The sequence below is a fragment of the Morone saxatilis genome, unplaced genomic scaffold (assembly GCF_004916995.1).
Source record: "Morone saxatilis isolate NCDOM2014 unplaced genomic scaffold, NCSU_SB_2.0 Contig16, whole genome shotgun sequence".
NCBI lineage: Eukaryota > Metazoa > Chordata > Actinopteri > Moronidae > Morone > Morone saxatilis.
The window spans coordinates 16,902,359-16,927,516 of NW_023339718.1; the positions used below are offsets into that span (position 1 = coordinate 16,902,359).

At 42.8% G+C, this 25,158-nt stretch overlaps 1 protein-coding gene across 2 annotated transcripts in view; it reads left to right on the forward strand.

The window, feature by feature from the left end:
- LOC118325344 (neurogenic locus notch homolog protein 1-like) overlaps positions 1-25,158 on the forward strand; it is a 38,743-nt gene that overhangs the window by 7,734 nt on the left and 5,851 nt on the right. For both annotated transcript variants that reach the window (XM_035657972.1, XM_035657974.1), the window contains exons 3-28: positions 3,967-4,232; positions 4,391-4,729; positions 5,651-5,773; positions 5,897-6,130; positions 7,053-7,208; positions 7,624-7,809; positions 8,601-8,714; positions 11,843-11,956; positions 12,134-12,367; positions 12,453-12,563; positions 14,001-14,193; positions 14,435-14,580; positions 14,725-14,838; positions 15,565-15,684; positions 16,062-16,214; positions 16,325-16,553; positions 17,045-17,246; positions 17,481-17,634; positions 17,801-17,985; positions 18,542-18,674; positions 19,373-19,630; positions 20,192-20,304; positions 20,480-21,054; positions 21,790-22,224; positions 22,361-22,509; positions 24,666-24,879. In XM_035657972.1, the coding sequence (XP_035513865.1) occupies positions 3,967-4,232; positions 4,391-4,729; positions 5,651-5,773; positions 5,897-6,130; positions 7,053-7,208; positions 7,624-7,809; positions 8,601-8,714; positions 11,843-11,956; positions 12,134-12,367; positions 12,453-12,563; positions 14,001-14,193; positions 14,435-14,580; positions 14,725-14,838; positions 15,565-15,684; positions 16,062-16,214; positions 16,325-16,553; positions 17,045-17,246; positions 17,481-17,634; positions 17,801-17,985; positions 18,542-18,674; positions 19,373-19,630; positions 20,192-20,304; positions 20,480-21,054; positions 21,790-22,224; positions 22,361-22,509; positions 24,666-24,879 (5,250 nt within the window). The remainder of the gene's footprint in view (positions 1-3,966; positions 4,233-4,390; positions 4,730-5,650; positions 5,774-5,896; positions 6,131-7,052; positions 7,209-7,623; positions 7,810-8,600; positions 8,715-11,842; positions 11,957-12,133; positions 12,368-12,452; positions 12,564-14,000; positions 14,194-14,434; positions 14,581-14,724; positions 14,839-15,564; positions 15,685-16,061; positions 16,215-16,324; positions 16,554-17,044; positions 17,247-17,480; positions 17,635-17,800; positions 17,986-18,541; positions 18,675-19,372; positions 19,631-20,191; positions 20,305-20,479; positions 21,055-21,789; positions 22,225-22,360; positions 22,510-24,665; positions 24,880-25,158) is intronic.

Genomic DNA, 25,158 nt, shown 5'->3' on the forward strand with positions numbered 1-25,158 from the left:
GAGGAGGAGGAGGAGGAGGGAATGAATGGCCAGGGCAGCAGCTGCTGTCTCCTCATTAGCATGCGCACCTGCTCCCTGCGGCCTTTTTCCAGCGAGCTCGTGTGGTGCCTCACGACCTCAGCACCCGCCACCACTGGGATTAAACTGGACTGGCCTTCTAGCAGCCAGATCTGCTGCTTCTCTCAACTGACCCCCCCCCATTCCTCCCCGCACCACACACACATCCTTTTCTACTGTTGCCTAAGGGACTGGACAGTCAGAAATTATGTGGAAGAATTTCCAGCTTCACCACAGCTTTTAATGTAAAGATTTGTCTGTCTGATTAGATTAAGTGGAACTGCAACAGAGAGGATGTCTGATGGACTTTGTATCCACGTTTGACATCGATCATATTTGAAAAAAATATGTTAGATGTTATTGTTGATTAATCCTATTTGGCCAAGTGAAATGAAGTTCCCTCTACAAATCAGCCCAGATCAGCTGAGTTGGTCAACATCAACATGCTGTGTGTCGTTTATTGAAGTCAAGTTACATGATTTCAGTTACAGTACAGATAAAAAGATCCAACTTTCTCTATCCCTATTCGATACCTCAGCTCAGGGTATATATTAATACTGAGTACCCAACTGAAGCCATTGCTTTCTTTCTCACACATTTTAAATCTGTGTTACAGCTACTGCACTGTTTGAAGCTCATTAGGATGACACTATAAGACCACTATTATTAATTAATGTGGTGCTCAACTGACTGAATGTAACCGTGAAGAAAATGTGCATTGGTCATGTCTATCAGTATCCAATCCGTTCATTTGTGATTGCATACAAAGTAATTGAGTGTATTACAATGTTTCATCAGATTAAAAGGTCTTAGCTTTCTACTTACTTATCTTTTCTTTTCAAAGAGTACCTACTGTATCTATATTACTATTAAAGGGTCTAATGATAGACGGTGTCATATGTTGCAGAATGTAAAGCCCTTTGAGGATTTTGGGCTTTATAATTCTTCAACTAATAACTTTTAAAGAAAAGAAGCCTGAGATTTTTTTAGTAGCATGGAACTGATTTGACTTTCAGCTTCTGACACCACTGCCTGTTTGACCTTAATGCTGCAGTGATCCCAGGCTAAATGACACTCAGCCAAGGTAGCACAGGCTCCGCTCTCTACGTGGTGACATGCCACCACTCACCACTACTGTTTGTGCAGCGGGCAGCCTAGCATGTGATGTTTTCTTTTCCTTGCCACAGTCCTAAGGCTGCCTAATCCCCTGAGAGGGAGACCCTGTCTAAACACACGCCTGTCCCTACAGAGGGGCCACGGCTCCGTCCCCCTTTACACACACATTGGACCCCCTGGGAATGTTTGGGGACATGGTCCTGCCAGCCCCTCAGGGCTAACAGACTTGCTGGCTCTGGTCAGGTATTTGAGAGTGACAGCGGGTTTTAATGTTATGGGAAGGCTGCTTTGATGTCGGCAGGATGTTTTATGGAGAATATTGTTTCTGCGTGAGAGTTAAACACAACAATATTCAAAGAGAACTGTTGTTTATTGAAAAAAAAACAACAAAGCCTTAGAAATTTCGATTTCTGCACATTCCCCATGTAATTTTCCTCTGCGTAGGAATTCACTTGTCAGAAATCTTTCATGCTTCTTGACAGAGGTTGTGCCGCAGTGTCTTCCGTTTCATCCTCTTCCCATTCCTTGTCTGATGCTGGAGCAAATCCTCTCTAGGGAGGAAAGAATAACGAGCATTGAGGTGGTGGCATGGTGCTTTGAAGTTCCCATAATGTTGGCTTGCAGCTCAAACACTGTGGCATAGATGCTGCCTTGTCCTTAGGATGAATGAGTGCTGACAAAAGGGTCAAAGTGAGCACATTTCAGGCCTGAGAGCTGCTGAAGGGTGCCGTGATGGCTGCTTTTCTTGTGTCTCAACTTTTGGAAAGGACGGATTAGGAACAAGAATTCCAAATACTGCAGTTTTTTTTTGTTCTTGTCTACTGTGCTATTGAGTAGATGCTTTGTTTTTGTAATGACCAAGCCTCCCTGGCCCACCCAGCTTTGTTGACAACGGTATTGAATCTCTGAAGGTGATGAATATGGGAATGTGGCAGGTCTAATATAGCAGGTTTGGAGTGGTTAGTTTTGGAGTCAAATAGCGCTGTATAAAGGGCTGCGTAATGGACCTCAGTACTTTTTGGCACTGACCGAAATGTGTGTTAAGTACTCTCTGTAATAGTCCTTCACAACGGCCCAGACATTTTTTTACACTTCAATTTTTGTACAAATTAAAAAGTGTGTTATAGAGTTCTTTAGAGGTGCTCGTAGTTGGATTTTGTAAGCTTTTAACAGAGCTAGGCTAGCTGTTTCCGTTCTGTGTCGTTATGCTTAGCTAAGCTTCCTGTAGCCTTATATTTAATGCATAATAGACATAAAATTGCTCTCAATTTTTTAACTCTCGGCAAAAAAGAAAATTAGCGCATTTCTCAAAATGTTGAACTACCCCTTTAATCAGGTATTCACAGCAAACGGCAAGATTTTATTTACACAAAGTTCTTGTACAGCTGCTTGTGTTGAGACAACATTTATGAAACCTGACTTCCATTGTTAAATGAAATGGTTTTGTATAAAAAAATAAAATTATTATTTTGGTGTCCAAAATGCACAGATTTGATAAAAAATTACAATGATAAACAAAATCCAGATATTTTTTTTTTTATATCATTATATAAAGGAACTGGGACATGGAAATGTTTTGTATTTTTTCAAAATAAATAGCTTTAATGATTGATCGGGTATTAAAGTTGTTGGCAGTAACAGTTCACTCGACTGACCATAAGGTCCTGTGCGTAATCTTCCTGTGTGTGTAGGTATGAGTGTTTGCATGCTCTGTGTGTGTGGCCCCTTTGTTGAGCCGTGCGTATCCTCAGGGGACACCCTTCAGCTCCTCTCATTGTAATTGTAAATGTGTGAATGTGTCTCTGCTGCTCTCTCTCTCTCTCTCTCTCTCTCTCCCTCCCTCTGTGGGAACTCGCTCGCTGGGGTCCGAGCAGCGTTTATGACTCAGACGCAACCTGTGAGAAACTTCAGAAGAGTTTGTCCCCCCCTCCTCCCTCTGTTCAGACCACTCTGTTTTACAGCCTACAACACATTGTTCATGGGGGGTGACAGTAGAAAGACAAATGTCCCGTGTAAAGCATAGTTTCTCATGGCCGTGTTGCTGTGTTGTAAACACAGCAGGACAGGACCATCTTTTAAGAGGAATAGATAGTTAGTCCTGTTGGTAAAGGCTGTTACCCAAGCAGCTGATTTATAAGCACAGTAGTGCACAAAGGGATGACCCTCGCTGGCTGAAATGTTGTCTCCCTTGTGACCTCTTCAACCGGTGCTGAGCTGAAAAAGATTGTATGGCTGAAAATAGTGTTTGGGAATTCCCCTTTGACCATTTCCACTCTTTGTAATGCTAATTTTTAATGATGAAAATAAATAATGAAAGGACATTTATTTGTAGGGCAATATATGTCTCGTAAATAGAAGGTTTTTATTAGATCTAGATGATATGATAATGGTCCTATTTTATCTTTAGTTTGACAATTAGTTAAAGGGGTAGTTAGATTTTCAGATAATATTTTTCCCACCTACTCAGAGTAATTGAGTTCATCAAATCACCCACAATGGGATTTTCTTTCTGATCTAGGTTTATTCGTTGTTTATACCTAACTAGACATTAAACCAACTAGTCAGCCCCAAGTTTAGTTTAGTTTAACCAGTCATACTTTAATTAATCCAGATAAACCTATTAAAAGTAAGCCAGCGTTAGAAAGGAAATGTACCTAGGGATGTTATGTTCCATTTCTGCCAATAGATCCTCCTAAATGTTACAGATCTTCCTCATAGATGTGACCTTCTCTGTTACTCACCTGTCAATGGCTGCAGAAAATGTTGCTGACCTTTCTACCTGTGTTTTCTCAGGTGCCGGGATGGATACACAGGAAACAAGTGCCAGTTTCGTGACCTGTGCGCCAACTCGCCATGCAAGAACGGAGCCACTTGTCACATTGTGTCCAGGGGGAACACCGCGGTGGACTTCAGCTGCATCTGCAAGCTGGGCTTCAGTGACCGCTACTGCCTGACGCCCATCAACAATGTCTGTATCGGCTCACCGTGTCTCAATGGAGGCACCTGCGAGCTTGAGAGTCTTGAGAAGTACAAGTGCCGCTGCCCACCTGGATGGTCAGGTAAGACAGTAGAGAAGTGGTATTTAACTTGAGTGTTGGTCATGAGAGGTATCTGAGGAATAGCAAGATTATCAACAGGATAGAAAAATAGGAAAAAGTAAGTAATTCATACATAAACCACTAGTTTTGAAGAGTTTTGAATTCCTCTGTGCCCTCAGGTAAACTGTGCCAACAAGCCGACCCCTGTGCCTCAAACCCGTGTGCCAACGGTGGCCAGTGCTCTGCCATTGAGTCCCACTACATCTGTACCTGCACGCCCTTCTTCTCCGGAAAGACCTGCAAACAGGATGTCAACGAGTGTGATGTGAACCCGTCACCGTGCAAGAACGGCGGGGTGTGCATCAATGATGTCGGTGGCTATCGATGCCAGTGCCCGCAGGAGTACACGGGCAAGCACTGCGAGAGCCGCTACCTGCCCTGCAACCCGTCGCCCTGTATTAATGGAGGCACCTGCATCCAGAAGGGAGAGACCAGCTATGAATGCTCCTGTGTGCCAGGTAGGGACCGGGAGGAAATGACTCACATGTGTGTAGCATTTTAGCAGTTAGCTTGACCTAGACCTGCAAGGAGTCACTACGTCACCAAACTAGTTAGACCAAAATATTTAGATGAACTTCTTCCACTTTCAGGTGGTTCCAGGGCTTTTTACATAGCTTCTTGTCTTGAAGTCTAAGTTTTAGAAAAAGTGCTAAATATCAGTCAAATTGGTCAGATCATTTTTTGTTCCTGAAGTCTCTCATGCTGAATTTAAATGTCAGTGCCTGCTAGTTGCTGGTTAAGCAATGATGTCATTCAGGGCAGGGCTGTTCCTGCTTATGTTGTGTCCTGTGTGTGTGTGTGTGTGTGTATGTATGTGTGTTTCTGCTTTGGTGTGTTTCTGCTTGTACAGTGTGTGAACAAGGCAGAGCAGGAAGGCATTGGGGCTTATCATAAGGAAATGGTCAAAGGACAACATCCTTTTCACATAGCGGAGTGAAGCAAAGCTTGCTGGGATTCTAGTCCTGCCCACCACCTCATCACCTTTCACACCGACTACCTTTTTTAGCTGTTTGCCTTTAAGTCAGAAGTAAACAAACATGAAATGTTGTTTATGAAACCATTACCATATTAATTGTCACTTTTTATTACCCATCATGCCACATGTACAGTCTGGTGGTTGCCTGTTGTGTAACTGTATAGCAGAGTGGATGTTATTACATAGCGAGGTTGCCACAGACCTCAAAATGGTACAGCTGCCTTTATTCTTGGGAGGAAAAAGACAGTTGACCACATTTAACTGTAGAGAAGTTTCACTCCCCTTTGTTGGGATGGGAGCTTAAGAGAGAGGAGAAATATGAAAAACTGAAGCCTCCACCGGTGGAAACGCAAACCCACAGTGTAACAAATACATGTTACGTATATTTCTGTCTTTGTTTCAGGTTTTACAGGAAAAAACTGCAACCAAAACATTGATGACTGTCCAGGTCATGAATGCCAGAATGAAGGGATGTGTGTAGATGGAGTTAACACATACAACTGCCAGTGTAAACCAGAATTTACAGGTGTGTATAGCAATATTGCAGTATATGTGTCAATGCTCTGTCGTTCAGAAATTTAAGTTATTATCACTTGAGTATTTGGGATAGAAGCCAACTTTAATGCTCTGACCTCTGGTTCCCCCGCAGGTCAGCTCTGCACAGAGGACGTTGATGAGTGCCAGTTGATGCCCAACGCCTGCCAAAATGGCGGCACGTGCCACAACACCTATGGCAGCTACCAGTGCGTGTGTGTGAACGGCTGGACTGGGGATGACTGCAGTGAGAACATTGATGACTGTGCCAGTGCAGCGTGCCACCAAGGATCCACCTGTCATGACCGCGTTGCTTCTTTCTACTGCGAATGCCCACATGGGCGCACAGGTATTTACATGTTTATTTTGATAGCTCTTAATGCGTGTGAGTGTTTTTTTATATTAGTTTATAAAATTTCAGTTAACTTCTCACTGTCATTTAAAGATGCTTTTGTGATAACATCCTTTTGAAATTAAATATTTTACGTAAATTCTGTGCTCTTTCAGAGTAAATACAATATATTTACATATTTACATCTATGGTACATCTGCTGAACACTGTATACTGTACTTCATCAACTGCTCTTGCAGTTTAGGTCTGCTTAGCCCAACATGAAAAGTACTGACAAATACACTTGCCTAAAAGGTTTAGAGGAGTTGCAGTTCATAAAAGCCTAGTAAAGTTTAAAACATAGACTGTATAAATAAAAATGGTTTCTAAAGAGACGTTGTGAAGCTCAGTGTGGGCGGCGCTGACCGTCACCATCTTGGCAGTTGTAGTAGATTCTGCCGAAACCAAAAATGGGCAAAAGGCGGAGAGCGTGGGTGTAACTGAGGCAGACTGAATGAAGCCCGGTTACCGAATAGGCACCCACCTGTCACTCAAAGTGGTCACCATGAAAAGGAAATCAGAGTGCTATTTGCTTCCACATATTTATGTATTTCTTGTGAAAACAGGCAACTAGGGAGGGACTTTCTCGCGGTAGCTAATACCACTGTGTGTCTACAGTCGAGCAGCTGTTTTGGACCCATTAGGTTTCATCATATTTTGTTTTTGAAGAAGACAAAATGTTGGGGTTTCTTTTTTTTTGTAAATCCTTTGGCTTACGTTGATATCCCTTATGGCGTTATACAACTTTTTTCACACATACAGTAATACTCCCCAAGACCTGTAAAGAGAAAATTAGTGGTGTTCCCCTTATAACTGATAGAAGTGATGGGAGGATGTTCAGTCCAGGATTATAAAGTCTATCTTCTGTATTGTATACCAGGACTACTGTGCCAGCTGGAGGACGCCTGCATCAGCAACCCGTGTCAGAAAGGCTCCAACTGTGACACCAACCCCGTCACCGGAAATCACTTCTGTACCTGCCCATCTGGATACAATGGAGCTTCCTGCGACTCGGACGTTAACGAGTGCTCTCTGGGTAAAACACACACTACCTGACCTGAAAACTCATTTTTCAGTCCGAAAATCTGAATGATTGAGGACACATTTCAAATCTTTGGAGCTGTTTAACTGAACTACTGTCAAGAAAGGTTTTCAACCATCACACATGCATTCAGAACTCTTTTATACAAGCCATAAAACAAGCTCATTCTTTCCTGTTATTATGGGTACTTTGGTACCCATAATTGTGCCCACAATCACAGTAAATAACACCCTCAGGGGTATTATTACCAAAATCAGACCTAGTGGAGGTTTTGGTTTGGCTTCGTCAAACAACACTAAACCACCTAAATCATCTCATTGTCATGTCAAATTGCTCCTTGTTAGGTTTTGTATGTACATGACAGCCTGTTAATATAAAGTGAAGTCAAAGTAATTATCTATTTAAACAGGTTCCAACCCGTGTGAGCATGCAGGACAGTGTATAAACACAAAGGGGTCTTTCCATTGTAAGTGCCAGTCGGGTTACATCGGACCGCGTTGTGAGCTGGACATCAACGAGTGCATGTCCAACCCGTGTTTGAATGAAGCCACCTGCCTGGATCAAATAGGAAAATTCCAGTGTATCTGCATGCCAGGTAAGGCATTTTGAGAGACGTATTACATCACAGTTTGACCAGGGCATGATCAATCCTAAAATGTGTTACTGTGACCCTCAAATATAGTGGGAATTTCACTTTATTAAACTATTTGTCACATGGACTTAAAAGTAACTTAAAGCAGCTTATCCCCCCCATGTTGAATCTGTGCAGTTTCAGTCCCTGCAACTGTACTACCACTTTCTAGTTTGTTATGTAATATGCGTTGTTGTGTTGATAATGAGCTTTAACTTCTTTGTTATAGTATATAGTTTAGACAGTACTAAATACTCCAACAGCTCCAAACATGACTAAAGTGTTAAGTCATTGTCTCTGTCCTCTTCCAAAACAATTGATTAATCTTAAAAACAGAGATGAAACGATTAGTCAATAAATTGATTAGTCAATTGACAGAAAATAACCGGCATATTGTCATTAGATCAAAAGTAATTTTTCAACCAAAATTTTGCCAAATGTCTGAGTTCTAGTTTCTCTATTTTAAGGAATTTTCTGCTTTTCGTTGTCTTATGTGATAGTAAACTTTTGAGGAGTGTTGGTTGGACAAAACAGCCAATTTGATGACGTCACTTTAATCGTAACATAAATTATGACGGCCACTTTTCACAATGATTAATCGATTAGGAAAATAATTTACAGTCGTTTTTATATAGCCACTGTGTATGATTTAAATGTGCTACAGCAGTTTATAACAGCAGTGTAAAAAGGTTTCTCACTGTGTCTCTTTCTAACCAATCCATCTCCCTCCTGGTCCTCCCTTGCTAATTGGCCAGGTTACAAGGGGGAGTTCTGCGAGATCGATACGGACGAGTGCGCCAGCAGCCCCTGTCTGAACAGCGGCAAGTGTATCGACAAGATCAACACCTTCCACTGCCAGTGCCCCACAGGTGAGGCTGCTGTACTGCTGCAGAGGAGGAGAGGAAGGAAGGGAGTGGGAGGAGGCATGGGGCCAGGGGGCAAAGAGGTCGATCTCTCTCCCTCTCTGTACCTCGCTCACTATCTCTGTTTCACTCAAACACAAACACACACACAAACACCTTTTTGGACGGGCACTAATCCCAGCCCTGAGGCAGGCTTACACAAGCCCGGGTAGCCCAGAACGAACACAGCAGTCGAGGAGGAGAGGGGTAAAAAATCTATAGGGAGAGGCTTGAGGGAAAGTTTGAACTTTTTGAACAAGTTTCTCATCCCTTTTACAAAGTCTGATGAGTGAGCACAAAATTGCGGTACAACAACAATAGTAGGCAGAGCTACTACTATGCTCCATAAAATGACATTTTCTGTGTTGTGGTGGCAAGTGAGCTAGTGGTCTATTTTGAGGGTAGGTAGTTGTTTTGCTGCAGTCTTTTTTTCCTCAGAAATACCATTGGAGTTACACTATTTGGACAAGAGGTATTGATGTTTTGTTCAGGAAGGAAGGAATGCAACTATTGAATCTTGGGTAGAAAAAAAAAGTGAAAAGACGAAAGTGAAGGAATGATCTTCAAACTCCCCAAATGTGTTTTTTTGTTTTGCATTCTTTCAGTGGGATCATTGAGGTGGAAGTGATTTTTTCCAGTTTTCTTTCTTTTCGGGGAGGAAAATAGCGAAGTTCTGAGTCGGGTGGATCAAAGGCAGCCTGGGTGGAGAGAAGCAGGATTCCTCCTGTTGAGAGAAAAAAAAAAAGGAAGAAGGAGAGATGGAAAAAAAGAAAGAAAGAGAGAGAGACACCCCAACAAGGAAGCTTTAGAATTATTAGAGAGGGGGCACAAGAGTGAACACAAGAGCTTAACGCCTAAGAAAACTCTGTGTGTGACAGTGAGAGAGGGTTTTTTGTTTTGTTTTTGGAGGGTTTGGTATTGGGGGTGGGGGGGCTGAGACGCACAGACCGTTATGCTGAAGCAGGAAGGGAGGGGTAAAGAAGGGGAAGGGGGTCTTAACCGCCCTGCTTGAGATGTAAATTTGTCCCCGTTGCAAGCCAGGCCTGAGGCGAGGGTCCCCTCTTATTATTTCTGTACATGGAATAGCCATGGAAACCCCACTGAGAGCCATTGAAATGTCTGATTCCAGCAGTCTGGGGATAAATCCCTCTTTGGCTGCTGAGGTGCATGATGTGTGTGTATGTGTGTGTATGTGTGTGTATGTGTGTGTATGTGTGTGTATGTGTGCGGCCCTGTGCATGCTTGCATTTCTGCTTCACCTTTTGTGCGTATATGCATATGTGTGTATCTGGGTGAGAAATTCTTTCGTAGAGGTTTTTTTTAGCCTCTTTGATTTCAGTCAGGGGTGCATTGTGGGGCACTGTAACTGAGCTGTGAAGAAACTTAACTTTTGCATCACATCTTGGCAAATAAACTCTCAGTTTAAACCGCTGAGGTTTGTTCCGGCTGCTTTCACACTGTTGGAAACTGGCAGCTTTGCTTACAGAAGAGAATGGTATTGTTTTCTCCTCTTGTCTGCAAACAGCTGGTCTTCCTTTTTTTTGATTATTGAAGTTTCTTATTTATATATTGTTTTGTTTATTATTGGTTCAGTAGTTTATATGTGGTTAGCATTTTATTTCTATGGCCATGCTGGCCATGTAGTCCCAAAATCTGATGCTGTCTCAGGCTGCATTCTTCATAGAGAGTCCAAAGCTCACCTATTGCAGCTGCTGCTCATCTAAGTCAATAAAAACACACTTAAAATGATTAATTAATGACAAAATACAAGTTTATAAGTTGTAACTAACAGCTTTTAACTGTACATATTAAAATATGTATGTACTCATACAAACACTTCTGGAAAAGGGCTGCAGGAGGATTTGGACCAAAATTCACAACCCAGTTCATCTAAAATTTATAACTGATCTATTATTATATAGAGATTCTTTTATTTACAATGAATAAGTCATCAGTTATGACTTTTAAACCCTTTATTAACAGTACTTTATTAAAAAGTGGCAACATTGGTAATAGTTCATTAATCAGTTTTTACCAGCATTGCAACCCTAAAGTTGCTATAATAGCCTGAAAGTATAATATAATTAAAGCCATTAGTAGCCAGTAGCAAATATTTCTTTTTCTGAGCCCCTGATATTTTCTAACCACAGTTTATATTTATATGTAGCCATATGTTCATGTGTGTAACTGTAAACACACATGTATGCGTGTCTCCACTGTGTCAAAGCGTGACCTCACATCATGCATCTGGTTGCAGCCAAGTCAGAAAACAGTGAATGGTTCTAGCAAAGTCCACTGGGAGAAATCAACTTGCCGCCAGCCACACAAATACTTCCTTGCCGGATTAGCTGCAACTGAGTCTTTTTAGCTTAACCCCACCTGTGTGTTCCTGCGGTGGTGTGGTTGGGAGGGGTGTCGGGGTTGGGGTGGGGACCTTTATCTCTTCATCAGACAACTTCCCACTACTCCTTGGACTGTACCATCATGTGACAGAGGGGAGACAAGAAGAAAATATCTGAGATGAGAATAACTGCAGGAAAGCGGAGAAAGCCTGCTGGTTTATTTTGAATGACAAGGAGTTTGAATAGTGGAGGGTCAAAGGTCAAGGTGGTTCCTCAGAAGCGGGCATGGAGTGGAGGGGGTAGCGGAGAAGGGGTGAAAGCAAGACAGGAGAAAGCGCATTGTGATGGAAAAGTTTTGTGGGACAAAGGAGGCAACGGGCTTGCATTGAGCAGACAGTCTCTCCTTTGTCTCTCACCCCTTGGTCAGGAGGCCTCGCAACTTTCATTCTTTCCTCATTTCTTTCCCTCCCTCCCTCCCTCCATCCCTCCCCCCGCTTTAAACGAATTGGTTCCCCTACTCTCCCTTCTCCATTTGGGGTCGTGCTGAAAAGAAGTGAAAGGGAAAAGAGAGTTTGTAGTGTTGCACAGTTGTTAATTAACATGCAGATTTCTGATTGGTTGAGAGGTCTAGTATGGGCTCAGGATTATGAGAGAGACTGGTTTGAAATGGTGAGAACACAGTAGCCATGTCTATACACACACACACACACACACACACATGCACACAGTAACACCCTCTTGTTGTTTTTCCAGGCTTCACTGGGAGCCATTGCCAGATAGACATTGATGAGTGTGCCAGCACGCCTTGCAAAAATGGCGCCAAGTGCACAGACGGACCCAACAAGTACACCTGCGAGTGTACTGAAGGTATACAAATCTTAACAAAACCTGAAAAGCTTTAACAAAAGCTCAAATTACAGAGTGGAAACTTTAAAAGCCCTCCAAAGGGAGTGGAAAGTATAAAATTGTAGATAGAAAAAATATTTATTAAAAATAGAAATGAGTAGCCTACATCAGTTTAAAAGAAAACATCTGGTTTTCCAGGTTACTCTGGTATACACTGTGAGACGGACATCAACGAGTGTTCCTCGAACCCGTGCCACTACGGTACCTGCATCGACGGCCTGGCCTCCTTCAGCTGCCACTGCAACCCTGGATACACCGGCCGGCTGTGCGAGACCAACATCAACGAGTGTCTGAGCCAGCCGTGCAGGAACAGAGGCACCTGCCAGGACCGAGAGAACAGCTACATCTGCAGCTGCCCCAAGGGCACCACAGGTAAGCGCCGCACACACATATAAATAGAGATGCAAACATAATTTTTTTCTGATATTCGAGGTTACTGAAAACAATTTTCTAACAGGAATCAACTGTGAAATCAACATTGATGACTGCAAGAGCAATCCCTGTGACTATGGGACCTGCATCGACAAGATCAATGGCTATGAGTGTGCCTGTAAACCCGGCTACACAGGTAAGCAACCTGTACACAGAGAGCAAGTCATTCTATATGTTATTGCTCAGACAGCTCAGAGGATTCAGCTCAAGCTCTTTGCCATCTTCTCCCTACAAAAAGTAAGAATAAAGAGAAGAAACTTACATACATACAAACACAAGTGAGCTCTGAATGATGAGACAACTCAAAAAGGCAATCATTACTGGCATGAATGTTTTATTATTGCCGGACAACAAGTACTTCAAACAGTACGCATATGCATATTTTTATGCATATGCATATTTTGTAGCCAGGTTAGCTATTTTATTGCTTTCTCCCAAGATATAGGGAAGTTTTTCCCCAGTACTTTGCTCTCTTTTTCTCTAAATGTTGAATCACTGCAGACCTTCAATGATGCAGAAAAGTTCTCTGCGACTGTAAAGTCAATTTTAAGACTGGTTAAACGTGGCTGCTGTCACAGGTGACCAGTAGAGAAAAAAATTAGTGTTGAAAGTGCAGGATTGGAGGATCGAACGTATGGATGTAGGAGTCTTGATGGGGAGGGTGACAGATGGCGAGCGAGTGAGCACACTATTCTGAGGCTCGACCGGTGTCACTTTCCAGCTCCACCCTGTCCCCAACCTGCTGCTGTCAGGACACGCAAGCTGCCCTCGCATACAAAGAGAGGACACACACACACACACGGACACACACAGTCACCTGGGATTTGAGCAGGAGAAAAGATTCCCTGAAAGATTCCTGAAAGTTGAGCTTTTAAAAGCTTGGAAGCTGCTCCCTGCTTTAAAGCTAAATGGGCTGCCTTTATGTTATGCGTGGCACCAGGCTGAATGGCGTCAACGCTTCAAGTGACCGACAAAGAGGGACTTAAAAGCCCTCATGTTTCTGGAAATTGATACATTCACTGCACTGAGATATAGACTTCATTGTGTGGTGGCTTTGTTTGTTACTGAGTTTGCGGTGTATTTAATTTGTGTACATACTTTAGAGGAATAGTGACATTTTGGGGTACACATTTATTCATTTCTTGCAGGGAGTTAGATGAAAAGATTAGTACTTTCATCTAATATAAGGCTACAGCCAGGAGGCGGTTACAGGGGGAAACAGATGTCCTGAAACTAGTCAGGCTTATTTCTTTGGTGGGAGCAATGAACTCACAATGAAGGCAGGACTTCAGGAAAGCACTGCATCCAGCCAAGAAATAGTCCTATCCCCCATTAAAAAAACACACCTTTTTGTTTTTACACTTACTCTTTTATGTGGATAAAAAAAAATATGTATTCTTTATTCAATCTTTATGCTAAGCTAAGATAATCAGCTGCTGTCTCCAGCTACATATTTAGCGCACAGACATGAGGCCATTTCAATTTTCTCGTCTAACTCTTGGCAAGAAAGCAAATAAGTGTATTTCCCTATTGCTTTAAGACTTGAAGACTTAGATCCTCTCCTTTCTCTTAGGTACCATGTGTAACATCAATATTGACGAATGTGCCATCAACCCCTGCCACAATGGTGGCACCTGTATCGATGGCATCAACAGCTTCACCTGCGTGTGTCCAGAAGGCTACCATGATGCCACCTGCTTCTCCCAGGTCAACGAGTGCCTCAGCAACCCTTGCATCCACGGTCACTGCGAAGACAAGATCAACGGGTGAGGAACTTTGTCTAAATAAAATAGTATAAATGTGGCAAAATGTTGATTTAAACAAATAACTATAAGTAAAGAATGTTAAGAATCTTACATATTACATACCATCTTTCAGTACTTGGCTGTTTTTGATACTTGGAGAGCAAATGTCTGTGGGAAGCAAATTATGTAACAGAACTGTGTCAGACTCAGTGAATCTACAGAGATTTATCACTGAGATTTTCCAACCTTTTCTCCCCATCAGCTATAAATGCCTGTGCGATTCCGGCTGGAGTGGTAAAAACTGTGACATCAACAACAATGAGTGTGAATCCAACCCATGTATGAATGGAGGCACCTGCAAGGACATGACCAGTGGATATGTTTGCACCTGTCGCATGGGCTTCACTGGTCAGTATTTGTGTGAATGAGTGTGTATTGATTTTTTGGCTCATATAGAGTGTGTTTGTCTTCCAAACCATGCTTCCCTCCCCTCCACTTGACTGTTGACCTTCAACTGTAGTGTGTGTAATACATTGTCCGCTCTAACCGCAGGCCCAAACTGCCAGACCAACATCAATGAATGTGCCTCCAACCCTTGCCTCAACCAGGGGACGTGCATTGACGACGTCGCAGGCTACAAGTGCAACTGTATACTGCCTTACACTGGTATGGAAATATTATTGAAAATATTTGATATGCCTGCTGTTCTGGCATTTCCTTGCTGGGAGGGGGGCAGTTTCCACAGCCTGTGTACTTTAAGTTATTGGGCAAAGAGGAAAAACGTGCAGAGGATGAAATAGCTGTTGAGTAAAGTTCAACAGCAAGACTTCCTCAGGCCTTGAAAACACCAAACCTCTGACTCACTTTGCTCCTCTGTGATACACAAGCATCCAAGATAAGATAGCTGGAAAATATTTTCAAGTCATCTCACTTATTATTTGACAAAGCAGATAATGATGGAAAGGCTAAGGGCACATTTTCTTGTATTTGTTGAGTCGTCTTTTTGGAAAAATCCACAAGACTTTGAATAATAAAGGGCTCTTGCTTGTACCGGGGTGGGAACGGGTTGCTTGACACATTTCCTGTTTGCCTGCTTCCTGTCTCACAGAACAGCAAATGGCTTCACAATGGCCGGAAACTGGAGCTGGCTTCCTGTAAGAGCCATGTGTTGTGGAAACAGATAGGGAAATGTCTCCGCAGGCCTCTGATACTGACAGAACCTGGCTAAAATCTTCTGATAGCACTGATTGAAAGATGATTCTGTGTCCATTTGGGTTGGGTTATCTCCAAGTTCATGACTCCTACATGATATCACGCAGTAAAAGTTAAGCACAGTTTGTAATTTATTTTGATTAAAGGTGTGTTTTATATACAAGTGTTTATGTGTTGCAGGGGAGAACTGTGAAAACTTGATGGCGCCCTGCAGCTCCAAACCGTGCAAGCATGGAGGCGTGTGTCAGGAGTCGGAGGACTATCAGAGCTTCTCCTGCGTCTGTCCAGAAGGATGGCAAGGTAAACATTAATGTGTGCATATTTATAATTGTCAGCGGAAAGGTCGTACAGTTCCGCTATGTACCCCCAACAGAGGAAAGCCCATTTCAGAGTACCAAGCTCCAGTTTTTAAATCTTACATTTAAATAATAAAAATTCTGTACACCCTTTTCTATTTTTGGTTACATGGATACCTGACTGAATTATACTGCAGTGGAGAAGATTTGTACTTTTCTTTACATATTTATATGAGTTATATGAATTTGGACATTACATACTTATTCTCACTCCTTGTCTCTCATCTCCTCTTATCCTGTTACCCATATGTAGTTGTTTTGTGAACAACATTCAAAGAGTAGGTGAAATTTACTTTATCTTCCTCTTTCCACCCCTCCAAGGCCAAACATGTGAGGTGGACATCAAAGAGTGTGTGAAGAATCCCTGCCGCAACGGAGCGACCTGCCAGAACACTTTGGGCAGTTACCGCTGTGGCTGCAAACCGGGCTTCACTGGACGCAACTGTGAAACCAACATCGATGACTGCAAGCCCAGTACGTTCTCCAGTCTCTCTCTCTGAGCCTATTTTGCTTAATTAATATACTGTAGACAAACCAAAAAGCCACAAGCTAAGTCAAATTTCTTTATCTCCCTGCTCCCACAGACCCCTGTAGCAACGGAGGCCTCTGTAAGGATGAGGTGCACGGCTTCCTGTGTACCTGCCTGCCTGGCTTTAGGGGCACAAAGTGCGAGGAGGACATCAACGAGTGTGAGAGCAACCCGTGTAAGAACGGAGCCAACTGCACCGACTGTGTCAACAGCTACACCTGTACCTGCCCGCCTGGCTTCAGTGGAATCCACTGTGAAAATAACACCCCCGATTGCACTGAGAGGTACAGAGTTCACAGATCACTAAGTGTCATATTATTATCACAAAGTATCAAGAGCTCAGAGTATCATATTCAACACCCGCAGCTTTTGTTTGACATAAGACAGAGATGGCCAGTGGGCGTATTTACACAGGTTGGTGAATAAGGACATCTGTTTAGATGAACAGGTTCACTTGTTAATGTAGACTCCATTTTCTTGTTCACCACTGCCCCCTCTGGTGGAGTATTGACGTACACCAGCTGACCTCAACATCTCTTATATTGTAGCTGTCCCCATAAACGTAGGTTAAGTAGCCTGTGCCTTGTAAGTGTAACTGAGTTGATTGTTAAGATGCCAAGACTGGTTTCTGGAAAAAAGAACTTGGTTATTGTTGTTGACGGATCAGATGTGGATTTGCCTGCAGTTCAGCTAATGAGAGTTTTATTGATTTACTCTCCTCCTCTATCTTGATAAATTTCATACAATATATTTATATCTTTTTTTTTCTCTGCAGCTCCTGCTTCAATGGCGGCACCTGTATGGATGGAATCAACACCTTCACATGTTTATGCCCGCCGGGCTTCACTGGGAGCTACTGCCAGCATGACATCAACGAATGTGACTCCAAACCCTGTCTGAATGGCGGCACCTGCCAGGACAGCTACGGCACCTACAAGTGTACCTGTCCACAAGGATACACCGGACTCAACTGTCAGGTAGGGGGACGGAGAGTGGTTTTATTTACCATATGAGTTTCTATAGCCTTTGATTCCACCTGTATATTTCATTGTGTAGTTACGACCTGCTTAACACTGTAATACCAAAACCTTTCAACCAAGTTCAGCTCGGTTTTACATATAGTAACCCAGCAAATGACCAAATCAAGGCTTACAGGCATATGTAAATTGATTAGTGAATTAAGGTTGATGCTGTGTGTCTGCACCTTTCAGAACTTGGTGCGTTGGTGCGACTCGTCACCCTGTAAGAACGGGGGAACTTGCTGGCAGAGGGGAACCACCTACAGCTGCGAGTGCGAGACTGGCTGGACGGGACTTTATTGTGACGTCCCGAGTGTCTCCTGTGAGGTGGCAGCTAAACAGAGAGGTAAGATAAGAGTTACCTGGGTTTAAAAAGCCTCAGAACAGGTGTTCTTCATATATCTTATATTGAGTATGTGTTGGCGAAAATGTATGCAAGCTCAAACGAATCTCTTTTCGTCAACTTTCAAAAAGAAAACAATAAAGCCCACTGTCTCGTCCTCTCTGCGTAGGAGTCGATGTTGCCCATCTGTGCCGTAACTCCGGTCAGTGTCTGGATGCAGGAAATGTTCACTACTGCCACTGCCAGGTCGGATATACTGGAAGTTACTGTGAGGAGCAGGTGGACGAATGCACCCCAAACCCCTGCCAAAACGGAGCCACCTGTACTGACTTTTTAGGTGGATTCACTTGCACGGTAACAGCACGGAAGAAAACTACTATAAAATGCAATTGAAATGTGAATTTAAAAATCATGTCATTACAATCCTTTTTTTTATGTTATACATATCAGAATCCATCAGGTCTTAATAAAATTGCAACCTGTATAAACTCCATTTTAAAGATTCATATACAGTTAGTTGCTATTTTAGATTATAGTGATTAAATTAAATATCATTTTGCTTTTCTTTTAATTTAATTTTGATTTTAATTGCAAATTGAGCCTTAAATGCCACTCTACTTGGTATTTCAAAGGTCTTCATTAGGACTGCACAACATGGTGCAGTCCTAATGAAGAGGCCTGTTTATAAATAGAAGACAAACAGATTGGTTATGTTAATCTCCCCTGGAATAAAGGATCTGCTAGCCTTGGCAGGATAGAGTCCAGAAAAACAGCCAGGTAAACAAAAAAACATCTTTGTTTCATGTCAGACATTGATTCTCTTCTCCCTCTCTTCTCCCTCTCTTTACCCTCTGCCTCTCCTCTTTCTTGGCTTCTTCTTCTGCTCTCTCTTGTTCCTTCTCCCTCTCAGTGCATGCCAGGATACACAGGGACCAACTGCTCTGACGAGATCAATGAATGTTCCTCCCATCCGTGCCAGAATGGGGGCACCTGCATTGACCTGATCAATACCTACAAATGCTCCTGTCCCCGGGGAACCCAAGGTCAGCAGACCCCACGCACACTCCTCCACACCACTCTGCCTCTCCATCCTCTCCTCCTTGTCTCCACGCTTCATTAATTAGGGCTTAACAGCAGCCAGGGCATGTCTGAAAACTCCTCCTCACGTCTTCCCTCCATCCCTTCCTCTGCTTGTCAAATATGCCATTGATTTTTCTCTCAGACATGAAGGGAATGTGTGTTGTAGGTCAGCCCAAAGTGCCAGCAGAGTTGGGCGTATCCCAAAAAAAACAACATGTTGTCGGAGGTATTTTGATCAAGAAACAAAAAAATGTCAAAGGCTTTGAAATAAAGTTACTTTTTTATTTTTTATTTCAGATTTACCATATTTTTAATCATTCAGTTTTTTATTTGATTTTTGAAGTTTCTGATTATAACACTTTTGTTTATTTTTGATTTATTTTTTTAGTTAGTATTTCAGTATTTCATTTCTGGACTCACCTTTTTTGTCTTTAACTTCAGGCGATATAATAAATAGTGCTTCATGCAATAAGGTATGTTAAGGTCTCCATGTCCAGATGAGGTAGATTTAGAGAGAATGGTTCTACCAATAAAGTAGATTATGTCACATAATCAGGAGATCCTGTAATGCATTGAACATTACAGATTGAATCTTGCAGAAACTATTCTATATCTAAAGCTGACATTACTTATCCCTCTTCCCCTGCCATACCTCCCTCAGGTGTGCACTGTGAGATCAACATCGACGACTGCAACCCGTTCACCGACCCAGTCACCAAAGAACCCAAGTGTTTCAACAAAGGCAAGTGTGTGGATCGAGTCGGAGGCTACCACTGCATCTGCCCTGCGGGATATGTAGGGGAGCGCTGCGAGGGAGACGTCAACGAGTGTCTGTCCAACCCCTGTGACCCGCGGGGAACGCACAGCTGCATTCAGCTCACCAACAACTACCGCTGCGAGTGTCGCACCGGATACACAGGTAAACAGGCGGTCAGGGGGAAACTTTCATTGTGACGCAGCTCAGAGAATGAGGGAGAAGTTTGATTATGTGTGTGGCTGCTGTTTAGATTTCCAGTTCTCACATTTGATTCCCTACTGAACAAGAGCTGAGTCTATTTAACCCTACTGTGGCTTTACAGTTTTTGTTTATTTATGTTATATGTATATGTTTTTATGGGCCTATGAAGGTGTGATATCAAACTGTAAAACTAATATAGTCAATTGAACAGTTAGGATTTACAGAAAATGTGTCAATTTTAAAATTGACTAATCGCTTACAGTAAGTAATTTTTAAAGCAAAATGCTAACATTCTCTTGTTCCAGCTGTTTTCTTTCTCTTATGTGATAGTAGTTGTAATAGGTCTTTGGGTTTTAAACTGTTGGTCAGACAAAACAACTTTAGGAAACAGGCACATCACACAACAGATTGATCAACAATGAAAATAATAAGTTGTTGCCCTAAATTGAACACAGTGGAAAATGTGAGGATATTTTTGCTACAATTAGTTAATGTGAACTTTTTTTGTGTCTGACTGTGTAGGTCAACGCTGTGACACAGTGTTTGATGGATGTAAGGGAAAACCGTGTCGCAATGGAGGGACTTGTGCTGTCGCCAGTAACACCCCACATGGCTTCATCTGCAAATGTCCCCCTGTGAGTACCTACACACTCCTGCACACACGCACACACACATTGATGCAACTAAATCCGATACACTGGACCTTAAAATCATATGCGTTTTCCGAAGGATTACTAAAGTAAAGCTAAAATAACATTTTAATCCTTATTCAAATGTTTTTTTCTTAATCATTTTGTCCTCTTCTTATAGGGCTTTACCGGCTCCACATGTGAATATGACGCCCAGGCCTGTGGCAGCCTCCACTGCCGCAATGGAGGTACCTGCATCTCCGGCAACAAGACCCCCAAGTGTCTGTGCACCCCATCCTTCACTGGGCCCGAGTGCCAGTATCCCACAGACAGCCCCTGTAATTCCAACCCCTGCTACAACGGTGGTACATGTGAATACACCTCCGAGGCACCGTTCTACCACTGCGTCTGCCCCACTTACTTTAACGGTCTCCGGTGCCACATCCTGGATCCCAGCTTCGGAGGAGGGTTCGGCCATGACATCTTGCCACCGCCGTCGGACGAGGAGGTCACCTGCAGTATCCCAGAGTGCAAGGAGGCTAAGCACAACAAATTGTGCGATGTGCACTGTAACAACCATGAGTGCGGCTGGGACAACGGTGACTGCTCGCTCAACTTCAATGACCCGTGGAAAAACTGCTCTGCCTCGCTGCAGTGCTGGCGATACTTCAACGATGGAAAGTGTGATTCACAGTGTGACAATGCTGGATGTCTCTACGACGGGTTTGACTGCCAAAATCTGGAAGGACAGTGCAAGTAAGTGGTGTTCATATCTATAAAATCGAGAAGATACAAATAAGTTCATGTTAAGAACAGCATTTTGTCCCAGAGAGCAGATAAAAACAAACCTCACTTATAATTTAGATGAAAAAATTTTGGATATTTACGTCCTGAAAACTTTAAATTTTTATCTAAGGCACCATGGTTATATTTTCCTGGGCCAGAATCTTACTTACTTTGAAGGATCCAGAATTTAGGTATTTGGTATAACATATCTGAACTTTTTGACTATAATGCTTACAATCAAGGTTCAAGGCTCAGCTTTATTTTTATTATAAGATACAGGGTTGCGTCCCCGTTCAAGCCACACACAGTAAATGTATAAATAGGTCAAATATGTTGAATTACAATATAACAAAACAATAAAATAGAAAGAAGTGGGATATAGAAAGCAGAACTGAAGAAAAAAAATCGAGAAAAAAAGAAACCGTTATATACCTGTAGTTATATTGTGTATACATACAGTGTTTATATATACACACACACAAGAAATGTGTCATGACCTGCTTCTGTTTCAGCATAAACAATGTAACATTGTGAGAGCAGGATACTATTGAAATTTTGTTAATTTGTGACTTCTCTAAGGTCTCTATTTGTGTTTCTTCATAGTACTTGGTAGAATACAGTGTATAAGCGGTCAAGACACCCAACATAACATAATAAACTTCACATCCAAATGACCATACCCTTAACATAACCTTTTCTCTTCAGTCCTCTGTACGACCAGTACTGCAAGGACCACTACGCTGACGGCCACTGCGACCAGGGCTGCAACAATGCTGAGTGCGAGTGGGACGGCTTGGACTGTGCCAATAATATGCCCGAGAAGCTTGCTGTGGGCCAGTTGGTCCTGGTGGTCCACATCACCCCTGAGCAGCTCCTCAACAACTCCTTCGGCTTCCTGCGCGAGTTGAGCCGCGTCCTCCACACCAACGTGATATTCAGGAAGGACGCCAAGGGCGAGATGATGGTATACCCCTACTACGGGAATGAACACGAGCTGAAGAAGTACAACGTTAAGCGCTCAGTAGATTCGTGGTCAGAGGTTCCTGGCAAGGTACTGAACGTGGTGAAGAGGAGCGTGTATGATGAAGCAGACGGGGGCAGGAGAACGAGGAGGGAGCTGGATCACTTGCAGATCAAAGGGTGAGCAAGAATATTCAGAACTGTTAGCTATAGTGCAATTTTAAGGATTCAGTGTACACAATAGGTTTCACCATGGACCGTACTCAGTCTTTTGATCCAACATGACCTCTGTATGTGATTTCATGTCTCTCTACAGTTCAGTGGTGCACTTGGAGGTGGACAACCGTCAGTGCTTCCAGCAGTCCACTGAGTGTTTCCAGAGCACCAATGATGCTGCAGCTTTCCTCGGGGCTTTGGCCTCCAGTGGCAAACTGGATGTTCCCTATACCATTGAAGCTGTTTTTAGTGAGTACATCTTATATAAGTTTGCATGAATCAAAGAAAATATCTATACACAAGTTACAAACTGCTCAGTCTTATCATTTTCTACATGAGATCTCCAGGTGTATATTCTCTACTATTCCAGTCATCCATTAGTTTCTTTTATGTATTTAAATCCAATAGCAGATTTGTGAGACTTGAGAGTTGTGTAATGTATTATAGGGGATGTCATGTTATTTTGTGGTTATATAGTGCAGACTTTTCAAATCAATTTACACTCAAACAATAGGTCTGGTGATATGTTGTCTTTTTTCTCTTGTCAAAAAAATCCCACAAAAAGACCAAAATCAACAATGAATTGATCGTATGAACAAGTACTGTCTGTGTACTTAAAACCTGGCACATCTTATTCTTCTGTGCTATGGAGATCCAAACTGATGATTAAATTACTGAACATTAAAATGCATCCTGCTGCTCACTAGAGCACCAAATGTGTATTAATCCGCCAGTGAAACTAGTCCCCAACAATTAAAATTTTACTTACGTTTTAAATAATAAACTTACATAGCGCCTATCTAGTCTTCAGACCACTCAAAGTGCTTAACACTACATGTCACATTCACACACATTCACACACTAAAGGCATATGCTGCTATACAAGGTGCCAACTGCTCATCAGAAATTAATTACTCCCATTCACACACACTCACACACCGATGACACAGCATCGGGAGCAATTTGGGGTTTAATATCTTGGCCAAGATATCTGCCGACGTGCAGAATGACGAGCCTGGGATTGAACCGCCAACCTTCTGATAAGTGGATGAACCGCTGTACCTCCTGAGTCACAGCTGCCCCTTAATTAAAACAACAAAAAAGCCAGCCTCATTCTTTAGACTGCATCACCACCCAACAATGATGTAACATTGATGCAGATTTGATGTCCTCTGTGACAGTTACACAACTCAAAGAGTCTGGTAATTGATTTTCACATGAGAGGAAAGCTGCCAGGAATGTTTGGAAAAGACAACCAAGAGTCTAAACCACAACTGAAAGGTTTGCATAATGATTAGTTGTGATGTTAAATAAATGTGATTTGTTGTAAATAGGGTAAAACCACTAGTATGATCCTTGAAGGCCTCGCTTTAGTGTCCAAAAATGCACACTCATGCACAAGTGGATACGACACGTGCTCTTCCGCGCACAGTTAAACTGAAAGCGCCCTCTGGTCAGGTCCTAACCCTAGCACTCTTTGATTGTGTATTTGTTATGCAGCGGTGAACAAATGCAATTGTGAATCTCATGGCCTAAACAATCAATCCTTCCCTCAGTGTGTAAATCCACTGGCTTCAGGCTCCAAAATGGTTAATTGCTGCAAATCAACTCATCCACCCCCCTACTCACACAATATAACACTCTATCTCTACCTCTGTCTCTCCTCCTTTCACAGACATGTACACATATACGTCCACAGATAACACACTCTCACACACACACGCACACACACACGCACGCACACGCACTTCATCCCACAGTGTGAGGGGCTGCTGCAACCTTCACCTCGCCGAATGTAATACCAGGACTTAATGCATCTCTAAGGGTTTAGGTTGGGGGAGTTTATCATTTCAAAATCGTTAGTGGAAAAAAAGAGAAGGGGAAAAATTGATCGGGAGTGTGCTAGAAGTTGGGAGTCTTTGTTATCTTGAAAATCCTAATAAATCCTTCGTCTTTACAGCTTAAAGCGCGTGCAGTAATTTGAAGTTCATTAATCCCCCTCCTTTTTTTCTCTTAAAGAAGAAATGGTAAAGTTGTCTCTTGGTACCCTGGGTTGAAAAGGGAGAGAGGAGGTGGTGGTGTTCTTTTTTTTTTTCTCCCTTTTTTCTTTTTTTTATCACGCCCCATCCCTTTTTTTCCTTTTTTGATGAAAAGTGGTTAGCAATTCTGATTATTACTGAATAGATAGTAGAAGCTAGCTTTACAAGCGGTGAGGATCGTCAGTCAGTTTCTGGCGTTCGCTGCCGGTTGCGGTGTGTTTTTGGAGTGGGAACCGTTGGGCGAATTAGAGCCGGACTAGCTCTGCTCGAAACACTCAGGCTGATCCTGGGTGTCCTGGTCTATCTTCTGACGGTCCACGTTTGCTCCTCAGCCCATCTTGACCATGTTATCCCCTTTACTACCAGGCGGAGTGGAACCCCAAAACTCACAGGAACTCTACCCAATCTACTTGGTCCTGGGCGGCGTAGGGATACTGGCCTTCCTCGGAGTGGGGATGGTGGCTGCCCGAAAGCGCCGCCATGAGCATGGGCGCCTCTGGCTCCCCGAAGGCTTCAAGACCACAGAGACCAGCAAGAAGAAGAGACGTGAACCTGTCGGAGAGGATTCAGTGGGATTAAAGTAAGTTTCCGTTTATTCACCAGTGGCGCTCGGTGTCATCGGTGTACCTGCTTCTTTGCGGGTCAGTTGAAGAGCTAGTTCTGAGGGACAAAATGAGTGTAACTGGTGATCAGTCAAATTTGGGGAAGGGGGGTTTTGCCTGGATCATTAATGATAATGATATAGCAGGTTTAGGTGAGCATTAATTGACTTGTTGGGGCAAAGGGGTGGGGTATGGAATGAATCAATGCTTTTGTTTTTCGGCATTGCTGCACCATTAATGGTGAGTGATTCGGATGA